This window comes from Protopterus annectens, chromosome 2.part1 (genome assembly GCF_019279795.1).
Source record: "Protopterus annectens isolate FY-2018-M chromosome 2.part1, PAN1.0, whole genome shotgun sequence".
NCBI classification, from domain to species: Eukaryota; Metazoa; Chordata; order Ceratodontiformes; family Protopteridae; genus Protopterus; species Protopterus annectens.
This window is the reverse complement of record NC_056729.1, coordinates 776,368,929-776,381,254: the sequence shown is the minus strand read 5'-3', so window position 1 is coordinate 776,381,254 and position 12,326 is coordinate 776,368,929. Positions and strand designations below refer to the sequence as shown.

Genomic DNA, 12,326 nt, shown 5'->3' with positions numbered 1-12,326 from the left:
CCCACTGCGTGGGTGGAACGTCTGGGGAGGGTTTTGTTGGGAGGGGGTAAGTCCTTGAAAGGGACAAAATAACCTCTGGATATGACTCGCAACACCCACTGATCTATTGTGATGGACTCCCATGCTAGTGGGTGGAGCGACAGATGACCCCCGAGTGCCTCCAGAGATGGACAGCTGAGCAACCCCTCAGGATTGCTGTCCAGGTTTGTCCAAGAAAGGTTCTCGGAACCCAGAATTCCTAGGACCCCTCTGCATCTAGGGTGGCATCTATCATATCCCCCTATGCCTCTAGGGGAAGGCGAGTCCTGAGCATCCCAGGAAAACGCTTGAGATTTGTGGAACCACAACTTCTTCTGACCTCGGTTCCTGGAAAAGGATCTTTGAGGTGGAGACAAGTGGACTCAGACAGCAGACAGTGTCTTCCCCATCATTCTCACTCTGGACTAGAGTCTCTGTCTTCCCAAAGAGTGAAGAGCCATCATAAGGGGCATTGGTGAAAGATGCCTTGAAGGGCTCAGAGAATTGACAAAAGCTGAGCCATGCATGGCGCTGAATGGCAATGCCTGACCCCACTGCCCGTGCAGCTCCTTCCGTGGCATGGGAGAGCAAATGCATGGACGTGTTGGCTACAGATTTGAGGGTGGCCATTCGTGTGAACATCTACCTGTCCTCCGCTGACATGGACCCTGGAGTCGACTACGTGACTTCCTTGACCAGATCTCTCTGGAGTCGAATAATGTGCACCATATAGTTCAGTGCCATCACACAGAAGGTCGCAGAAGCATAGACTTGCTTCCCAAAATGGTCCAGTGTCCTCGACTCTCGGTCAGGTGGGTGGACCATGGAACTCTCTTGGGCAAGTTCCTTCTTGGTGGCAGCCACCACCATCATTGCATCTACAGGAGACCCCTTATGCCAATGAAGTCTATCCACAGGGGGCTCAAGACCTTATCCGGGCATTTGGGTATTGGCTCTACACTGTCCAACTCCTTCCATGCCCTAGATGTTATTAGATCCATGAGTGGATTAGCAGAAGGGGACACCCCAGAGGTAGATGGGCCTGAGCTGAATGCCTCCAGGAACATGGATTTGTCGGTGGTTGGTTTTGGGGCAGACCACCCCCCCTTTGGCAGAGACTCTCCATGATGTCTCCAAAGGAGACATCCTTGGGGAGTGATCCTGGGGAACCTTCCCCTTCATCCAAGTTCGTGTCCTCTGTGAGGGACTCTGGAGGGGAGTCCAAGTGCCTCCTTTTGCATGTATGCTTGTGGGGGAGCTAATCAGGGGGACTTCTCTGGGGAGACCTCACAAGGGGGTTGTTCCAAGATGGGAACATCCTGGGGCAATACGACTATGGGCTGTCCATGAGAGAGCAAGTTGGACGGATCTGCACTCAATGCCAGGGGGTCTGGGCAGAGTCTGAAGATGAGATAGTCAGAGGCCTCAACCCCGCGAGAGCCCTCTCCACCAAGTCGAATGCAGAGAGAAAATGGACCTCATGGGCTGAACTGGCAGAGACCATTCCCCTCTGATCCAACCGAGGAGTCAGAGCCGAGACGCCGAGGGGAATGCTCCTCCTCTGACAAACCGGGAGCAGAGAGCACCCCCCCCTGGATCCGACCCCAAGGCTATGGCTCTGAGAGATGGGGTTCGACCCAGTCGGATCCGACACACTCAGGGCACTGGCCTGAGTCGAGATACAGGGTACCATCGGTGCCGACCCCCTCGACTCTGACCGTCTTCGGATCCAACAGCTCCAAAACCACGGGTCAGATCAGAGAAGGAGTAATAGGTCTGAAAACTGGTTGGAAGGTACCTGCTCCAGTGGGAGAAGGCCCTGGCAAGACCTCCATCTGGATTTGAGTGTGGATAAATCGCTGCATCATCTTGTCCATCTCTGCTTCGGAAAGGCTTTGTGGTGCTGAAGAAGAATGATGGGATATGCCCATCTTGGGGGATGCAGGAAGAACAGAATTGCACTGGGCATCCTGGTGTCAGGCTTTTGGCTTACCAAGTTACCGCCTGGTTGTAGCCCTCATTAGAAAGCGTACAGGAGAATGCACTCACAGGAGAGGGCATTATATGTTCCTACGGTAATGTGGAAAGTCCATCTTCCTGCCCAACGGTAAAGTGAGGGATTATGCAAATGCTGTCATTATCAGGATGCTGATCAGAGCACAATCTTCCTAAAGTCTGGTTGAATGATGGCTTATCCAAATGGTTCTCATTCTAGAATGTTATCTGGAGACTTACCACTGCTAAGGATGAATGGGCTTGCATCTGAAAGAAGGAAGATTGATGGTCAACAAGCAAAGATAAAAAGGGCACCTAGAAAAATATATCCATAAATACCTGTTCAAAACTAGCAGAAAATCAGAAAAAAACTTATTAGCCATAACTCAAATATCTATTTACTGCAACACACCAACAAAAATCCAATATTGACAAAGGTTGAATAGCTACCCAATTTTGAGATGTAGCTACATGTCTGCTTCTTATTCTAGAAACCACAATCTAAGTAAAGTCTATAATAGACAAGATATGTTACTAAGCAATTTTAATTACAAAATGCCAAACAGTTGCCAAGATGCATTTCTGTATAAGAATGTAGCAAATGCAGACCTATATGGATCCAGGATATTGGTCTGCAGGATTACATTATATTGTTTGTCTAATGAGTGCGTATTACAGGACAGGGAATGCAATACATATCCAGAATATATATGTACTGAGAAAGCATTACATCAGAAGTAAAAAAACATGTATCCTTTTCTGGAAATGTGACTTTTCTATCACTAGATTAATGTCAGATGCAAACATCTTTGCACTGACAAAGACAAAATGGCTCAGCCAATTTAAAAATAAGATGCACTTATACTCTTATGGGTGAACTCTTGGGTACAGTAGGCACCTGAGCTCCAAGTACAAGTCTCAAGAAGGTTTACACAGAAGTATCAAAGGATAATGGAGATACTGCCTCCTACACACAGACACTAAATTCACGCTTGCATAGTCATTTCACTGTCATTATCTGTTATGCTGTGCTACATTTCATGTTGTATCACTTATATTCTGTGAGGGGAAAGCAATATTTGCCTAAAATATACCTGCAGCAATCTGATATTACATTAAAAGTAAAAAATCCTAAATAAATCTTCTAAAAATCGACAATTTATGTCACTGTAAAGATACTACCAATAAAAAATCCTGTAATAAAAAAAAAAATCAGGCCAACCTTTTTTTTTTTTTTTTTTATTAGAAGATGGAAAAGCATAATTTCTTAAAGTTTTACTAAGTGTCAAAAATCGAGTCAGATGCTGTCTTCTACGTGTAAAGTTTCTGTAATGAATGGGTATATCATTTCTATTCAGGGTGGAAATGCAGTGCATGCCCAGAATATAACTGCTTTAAGCTGATCTTGTATCAAAAGAAAAAATCATGTACATTACTTCTTAAAAGTAACAATTTTCTCTCATTATAAGTATGTTAGCACTATCCCCTCCCCAAATAAAAACACACAAGAAATGGCACATATGATAATGATTTGTATTATATACATGTCCTTATACCTAAAACCCCAAATAAAGTTTGTAGGTGAATGTCATGATGTATTTCTCTTAAGAATTTTATTTTGCATTGTAAACCATTTCAGTGACACAGTCTTGCAATGGCTGGTATCAAATCTACATAATCATTAGGCTGCTCAGTATTTGTGCCATTGGCCACAAGCACAGTCAAATGCAGGTTCTGGCTGACAAACTCGGTAAATACCTGAATCATAGCTTTATGTTGACTTAATATGAAAATTAATAATACTAATTTTACAAACAGTTACACTTCCTGTCAATTTACAAGTTATGACAAAAAAAAAAGCTTCGACAAGATTAACTTGACATTTAAAAAATTGCTGTTATTTCCTTGAATTTAGAGTCTGCTCACACAGTACATAAGACTTGTCCAGAAAATCTTATACAAAAACATGAATGCTTTTGCAGATATATAGCCATTTGTATTTAGAGTAAAATTGATGCATTGAACAGAAGCAAAAAAAACAAAAACAAAGGTAAGCATTATGTAAAAATGTCTGTTTTAGTTATAAATGAGAGAATCTTAACAGTTACTGTCATAAGTCAAAACAAAAACAGCCCAGTCTGCTACCTGCATTATTTCATATCAATTCTCTAAAGGGGGAAGGGTAGAAGCTTTCAGGGATTTGGGGACAGCAGATTGTCACAGACCATGACGACAGAGAGCACTTAGTTCATAGACATTGCAAAATCTACAGTGTTACATGTTGGGCTGTAAATACCTTCTCACTGGATAATCAAACAACATAAGAAATAATAATCATGTAAGAGACTTAATCCTACTATACTCTAAGGTCCCTTAATCAGGTTATCAATATGTAATAAAATATTTCATATTTTCCTGGATCAGGGTGTGACTGTCTAAGAATTCATAAAGACAATTAAATTACATCTTATACAACATGGTCTCTTCTATGGTGTTTAGCTTACAAAGATGTCAAGCTACCATGCTAAAACAGCTTCACAAAAGCCTTTAAACTGCCTTTAATATGGTGCGTGTGCGTGTGTCTCTGTACATGAATATGTGTATAAGCAATAAGGTGTGCAGGGGGATGTGCACTACATTAATATGACACACCTCCAGGGTTGTTGTGAGGCACATGCCTTATAAGTTAGTGGGTGTGCAGTAATATCTGTACATTGCACACCTTTATGTGCATTATTATTTTCATCTGCATTTTTAAACACATTAAAGTTTAAATTTAACAGGTATACAATATAATCTAAAAGTCCTTCTACCAAAGGTTACACGTGCATTTGAAACAGCAAAAATCCATTCTTGCTTGCATTTTAAACAAAACTTATATTGCATATTCAAAATATCTAAAGAAATTAATATTTTGTAGCTTTAACATCAAATGCCACAAACTTCTAACATTATCAGCCACAAATACATGATATTACATGCCAATAGTGTATCTTTCCAAAAAATGAGCTGCATACTCTTCTTACAGTGCTACTTGATATACTACTGGTAATGTCTGTGCAAGACTTCACATAATAATAATGATTTTGCAATTTATAAATGTAGACTTTTGCTGCTGGCATGTGATATCACTTACCACAAGGAAGAAAAAGGAAAATAAAATGGTCAACTGAGGAGCTGGATATTAGCAAGCATGAAACCACAAGAAGAAGAGGGATGAAAGAAAAGAACTAAACGAAAGAATGGTAACAACACATTTCATCTGTGGTTCTTAGCATCTGATTAGCACAATAGATTAGGATCTGCATGCTTTCATTCTCTAAATCAGAATTCTTAACAGTGACAATGCCTCTAATAATGCCTCTAATTTTAAGGATGTCCTGTAGTACAAGGTTATTCTACAAAATCCTCTGTTTTGCAACTTTGCAACTTATTGTTACTACATATTGCACATACTCTCATTTTGTGCAGCTAAGTGCAGAATAAGTCCAAACACCAAAATTAAGAACACTAATTCTAAGTGATAATGTTTTTGTATTTTTCAAGTTTATAACTGAATACTCCGAAGATCATATGCAAAAAAATTGCTTTAAGCTTGTTTTTAATTTGCAAAGATTTCTTGGTACAAGAAACTGACCTTGCCTCATTTTCTTGTTATCCTGCAAACCTCTAAATTCAAACTTAGGCTTGATGCATGTTTCTGCACATGTACAGTTTGTTGTTTTTACACACAGTCCAGACTGTTGCAAATAAATTGACAATTGTTCAAGACTGATGCAGTCTGAAACATTAAATAAAGAATACATCAGAAAAGTAATTTCCTTTAAATTTCTCTAAAGAATACTTTTATTTTTATTATTTTTACATTTTACTTGTATTTATTTATTTTTACATTTCAACTGGCTAAATAATTAAACAAATTAGTTAACGTTCACTTCAAAATACAAGGGTGCTTACAGCCCATCCCAATTTACTGAATCTTTTTTCATTGTAGGGTAAACACAGAACTAAACAAATAAACAGGCTTATAGTATTACATGCACTTTGCAAGTCATTTTACTAGAACATAGCCTTTATAATGGTGTTGCACAGAGAATACAAAAATGATTGCATGTAGCTGGGTCTGTAATACTTACCTGCCAAAAAATTGACTACAACTTGGAAATAATTATAAAAATGCAGTATTTAGATAATGTTTAGCTTATTCTGTGTTTTTTTCTTTCCTTTTCACTTATTATTAAAACAAGGGTATCTACAAAGAAACAGAAGTCCTTCCTATGCACTTAGATTTGAGGTGGTCTGTCAGCTCATCCACATTTGCCTACCCAAATTTCTCTTCCTGTGACATTAAAACTCCTGCAGTTCTACTCTACATTACCATTAAAAAGAGACAGTGGGTATCGTTAGAAAGGCAATATCTTTTTAAAGTGCTGATACCCAAAGCAACAAAAAAGAAAGAGGGAGACAAGACATAAACATAAAGTATCAGCTCAGCACAACAACGTGAAACAATAGTGTTTCCAGTTTTCTCCTAAGCAATGTTAAATGTGGTAGATAAGCACCCCTGCAGCACACGGATGTACTGATTCTGTAGTTTAAAGTAGTTTACAAAGCTGTTTATGAATGTAGTATTGCGGGCAGCTTTACAGTTATCAGTTAGGACAAGCACTGCTCTTAATAACGTAAATAAGCATGTAAACTAATGTAGAAATAATGTAGCAGTTCCTAAAAATCTTTTCTTAGTGTAGAATAGCCTTGACATAATCAAGCTCTATATTCAGACTTTCAGTATGTATTCATGATAAGGGAAAATACGTTGACTGCAAAACTTGTAGTATTAACATAAACAGGTTACATTTTAAGTTCCTTGTACATTCACAAATAAATGAACCCAGTGTTTACAACTTTAAAATAAATTTACAAATTTTACTAAATGATTTCTACTCAGTAAAATGTGTTTTTTGAAGTTTCTAAATATGCAGTGCAACAGTTGAGCAGCTATGAACTCTGAATTTATGAATAACGCAGTTTTCTTCTTGGTTAGTGAGACTGCGCAATGCTAGAGAAATACTCCAGAATATCTTGTATAGTAAATTCCATTGTGACCCCTGATCCAGGATAACATCGTGCTATCAAACCTTCAAAATGTTTGTACTGACGAATGAATTCATCCTGCATAGAATGCCATACAACCTGTATAAAGGAAAAAAACAAAAGCAAATAAGTTTGAAGGTCTATTCATTGAGTTACATTTGGAAATGGTAAATGCATTTACTGACAACGTTCATAAAATAGTCAAATTTTCTACAGAAGAACAATATTTTGAATAAAAATGTGCACTTATATGTGATTTTAATATAATTTCCTTTCTTTTTCTTAACAAACAACAAAATTAAGCAGTTCAGTTTACTTCATCATCTCATTCAGCCAACAACAAAAAAATAAAATGCATATGTGTAATTTATATTCATCATATGATTATAGATACAATAAATGCTACCAGGCAAATATTATACATATTCACTCTATCTGGAATAATTTCCTTAGTTACAGCAATTTGCTTCCCCAATATTCATGATCGTACTCTGTAGTGCAGTTTTAAAATCTACAAACTCATCACACTCCCAAAAAACATGTTCCTGGTTACCTCTCTTTCCAGTCACACCTCCAGCATTTGCTATATATCTGGGGACAATTATTTTAAATCTGCTCAGGGAATAAAAATACTATGCAAACGGGTCAACGTCACATGGCTGAAATCTCAAAACACTGAATTTCATTTGACTGAGAATATATCATCTAAATTTCAAAATACTGAAAACTCATTTGACTGAGTCTCATTATACTGAAAGCTTACAATGATGAATTTCTAAATACTGAATTTTAAGCCATAGACGTGATGTGTGTTTCCCTTCACCTGTGACTTGCTTGTGATAAAAACAAATGACTGTAACTTAATGTGCCGACTGTTGGAATACCAATAGTACGGTAGAAAGTAGTGTTGTAGTTTTTCTAAATATGGTTATGTGTCTTTACATTTTTATGGGAAGTATTTAAAGTAATACAGTGGACGTTTTGTGCACTCCCAGCAGTAGTGGCAGTGTGTACAGTACTGTAAGGTAAGTAAAAGGTATATGCCCTTCTCCCCACTGTAGTGTGATCCTGGAGTTTATATATATATAAAAATATATATATATATATATATATATATACACACATATATATATACACACACACACACACACACACACATACATATATATGGGTTCCCTTTAAATCATCGAATGTTCAGAACATCGAAGTTCTCATCATCGAGACCAGAACACTGATGTTCAGAACATCGAAGGTTTAAAGTGGAAGTGCCAGGTAAGTGAGATTGTGGAATGTTGGGTGTGTATGCAAGGGCAGCAAGGTGCCCTGCATGTTGTGTGTGTGTGTGCCATCTGAGTGTTGGCATTGCAGGTAGGGTACGGGAAATCTCCTGTTTAGCGCTACCGCATATAGCGGCAAACAAGAGATTTCCCTTACCCCACTGTAGTGCGATCTCGGAGTTGGAAAATAAAAGTAGGCGGGGTGTGGGTGCACAGCCCCCTGCATAACACAGTGTTTGTGATTTTTTTTTTTTTTTTATGGTTCATTTTGAACTTTCGATGTTCTGAACGTCGATGTTCTGATCTCGATGATCAGAACGTCGATGTTCTGAACATTCAATGATTCAAAACGAATCTATATATATACATACATACATATATATATATATATATATTTGGGTGGGGAAGGGGGGCACCCCCCCATATAGTTTGGTTTTATATCTTCCAGTTTCTGTTAAGAGGGTAAGTAGTTTTTAAGATTTGGAAGGAGTTAGTCATTGATGTTGCAAGTGTGCATGCCTATGGCTTAAAATTCAAAATTTTGAAATTCAACATTGTAAGCTTTCAATTTAATGAGATTTAGTCAAGTGAGTTTTCAGTATTTTGAAAATTAGGTATTGTGGCCTCAGTCATATGAAATTCAGTATTTTGAGATTTCAGTTATGTGAAGTAGACCCCTGCAAACACTTCCAAGCAAAAATCCTAAACCTTCTGGACTTTATTGCATACTTAAGAGCCATACATATGTCTTCATTGTCAGTCTCTCTTCCCAATCTTTTCTAGCCTCTTCTGACTGATTCTTACAGTTATCATTTAATATTTCATATGCTCTACTAATTATCCCCTTTAAACAGCAGCTTATGTTCTAGATTTGACTAAAACTCTGCTAGTGCTGGTCTTTCACTTAGGACTTCCATATCCCTTTCTCTTTGCCTATACTCTTGATATCAGTCCCTGGTAGGAAGGCAGTTTCCAACCTGCAGTGTAAACTTCTGCTTAACCTCATCCCACTCGGTTTCCTTTTTCTCTCTAGTTATTTGCTCCAAAGAAGGTTCTATTATGGTATGGAAATCCTGTCTAGTGATGTTACCTGGTGTCACTAATTCCTTCAAGGTTGTTGTTTATTGTAGAACTATTTTTTTTATTTACTGTTGCCTTGATTTCTTTCCATTAAAAGGCCAGTTTACTCAAGGCTGATTCTAGACTATTTAAAGATAGGGCTTAAACATTTATTTTACATTACGAAGGGCCTCCCATCTTTCCTTTCTCCTTTCACTGCTGCAAAATTTTCTGAGAAGGTAGATCAGAAGAGGATTTTATATTTTACCAGTTCTGCTTTCACATCAACTGGCAGCTTAACTACCTCTGTAACTTGCATGCTGACATTGTCTACTTCCAATATGCATGTTAACACAAAAAATTACAGTTTAAAGTAAAATTCAAAATAACTTCTGATGGAAGATGATGACTGACTTGTTCTGATTCTATGGAGCAGCTTACTCTAAAGGAGTGGAAGACAATTATAATGTATCTGACAAGTTTATTTAATATTAAATGCTTCAGTATGGTGTCAGCTGACCCAAAAGGGCATTCCAAGAACAGACTTTCAAACACCATGAATTAATACACTAATTTACTGTTAAAGTTAGAATCCAAGTCTAATAAACTTTATTAATAAATGCATAAACAATAAAGTACACAGCAAATGACCCATCTTAAATTATTTACAGTACACAGACACCTCGACATCTAGCCTTCTGTGTAATGAAAACCTTAGTTAAAATATGTAATTATATACAAATGGACATCAATGACCCAGGCAAGCATTTCTGTTTAATCTTTAGCAATGATGAGAGATTAATAACCAGTTAAATAAAAATGATGTGCCTGAATCATTGCTGTTCATCTCTGTATAACTATGCAACTTAACTAAAGATTTCAGTACACCTGGAAGGCTGGATGCTGTGGTGTCAATTGGTAGTTTGTAGTACTTCATAGTTTGTGTGTTTATATATATTTTCATTCAGAACCAGACTGGAGCAAATCAACTTTGAGCAACCTACACAGAAAAAATATTATGACCGCTCCTAAAGCCTTTCTACACAGCTTAAATCATCCAAGTCTACAAATTTTAGTAAAGAATCACTGCACCTCTTCAGGATACTTGGGATGGCTTGTTTAAATGTTACATACATCAGCTATGTAATAAACAAATGGATGAATCAGTAATGTATAACATGACAAGACAGGTCTTTAGGACTAAATGGGCTAAATACTATACTTTTCCAACACTGGTAAATACATACTGGTCAGAGTTTAAACTGATGCTTGCCACTGGCCTTAGATCTTTTAGAATGGTGTCAATTTTCGTGACTTCACCATTTAATTTGTAATCATAAAGAATAGTTGTGTAAAAACTTACCATAACCATAGATGTCCTTCTCTTCCATGTTGCAATATTCCAAACCCTAGGAGTTATCCCCCGCTGAACGTCCAGTCAGTATACAAAAGCTTCTAGTCACTGCTAAGTATGTGGGATGTCTGACATTGGCTGAGGGAGCGTGGGCCATAAACGTGATGCCTGCACGTACATTTCCTCAGAACTGAACGTCCCAGTCGGACCCCAGTCCCACGCTAGCTGTATAGGTCCTGTGTCATCCAAGAAGGGACAGTTTATTGAAAGAAGGGGGGAAGGAATACTGCAACATAGATGAGAAGGACATCTATGGTTATAGTAAGATTTTACACAACTAAAACCATGGTGGTGGTGCTGCAGTAGCGTTGTTGCCTCACAATAAGACGTTTCCTGTTCGATTCTCAGCTAAAGCGTCATCTGTGTGGAGACATGCGTGAATGGGCGTTCCTTCGTTGAAGGTTGTACGTCAGGGCTGACAACTCGATACGTAAAAATCTACTGCCAATTATTAGCGGACCAGAGTTCCGCTGTGGCGACCCCTAACCGGGAAAAGCCGAAAGATACAACAATCTATGTCCTTCAATTCTCATGTTGCATTATTCAAAACCCTTGAGTGAGTGCCCAAGCTCAAGGGGAAGAAGAGGAAGGGGGTTTGGAACTGTTTTCTAGAAATCCATGAAGGACTGCCCTGGCAAATCCCGCTCTAGATATGGAAATGTGATCCAGTCTATAATGTTTGGTAAAGGTATGGGCAGAAGTCCATGTAGCTGCCTCTAGAATGGAAGCAGTGTCCAGTCTCTTGAAGAAGGCTCCAGATGAAGCCATAGCCCTTGTACAGTGAGCTTTAATTTTGGATTTTAGACGTTTTCTATGGTACGTGCAACAGAAGGCAATGGTCCTGGAAATCCAGGCAGAGATAGTCTGTTTTGTCACTGCTTTTCCCAGAGCCCAGGGATGAAAGGAGACAAACAATTGTTCTGATTTCCTAATTGACTTGGTCTTGTCAAGATAAAATCTACACTGTCTGTGAACATCAAGGGAATGCAAGACTGTCTCACTGTCATTCTGTGGATGTGGGAAGAAGGTGGGCAGGTGAATACCTTGGTTTAAGGACAGCTCATTGACCACTTTAGGCATGAAGGAGGGAACTGTCCTAAAGCTCACCTTATCCTTGTGGGTGAGAAAAGGAGGTACTGCCATGAAGGCCTGTAGCTCTGACACTCTTCTGGCTGCTGTCAGGGCTACCAGGAGTACAGTTTTCCAAGTACAGTGTTTCAGAGAAGCTTTAGATGCTGGTTTAAAGGGGGCAATTGTGAGCTTCTCTAAAACATAATTCAGGTCCCATGGGGGTGCAACCGGCTTCCTCGGGGGCCTGGGATGCAGTATTCCCTTTAAGGATAAATTTGCAGGTAGCCAAGACGCTAAAGGGGGATCAAGAGGCAGACTAGCTGAAATTGCAGCAAGGTGGGCCTTAACAGAGGAATATGCCAACCCTGTATGCAAGCGTTCACAGACATATGACAGTA

The 12,326-nt window shown here is 38.8% G+C and overlaps 1 protein-coding gene across 1 annotated transcript in view; it reads right to left on the bottom strand.

Annotated features, from left to right (window-relative positions):
* Positions 1–3,607: 3,607 nt before the first annotated feature.
* EXOC1 (exocyst complex component 1) overlaps positions 3,608–12,326 on the bottom strand; it is a 1,123,278-nt gene continuing 1,114,559 nt past the window's right edge. Inside the window, exon 19 of the mRNA XM_044062479.1 lies at positions 3,608–7,206. Within this exon, the coding sequence (XP_043918414.1) occupies positions 7,054–7,206 (153 nt within the window). The 3' untranslated portion in view covers positions 3,608–7,053. The remainder of the gene's footprint in view (positions 7,207–12,326) is intronic.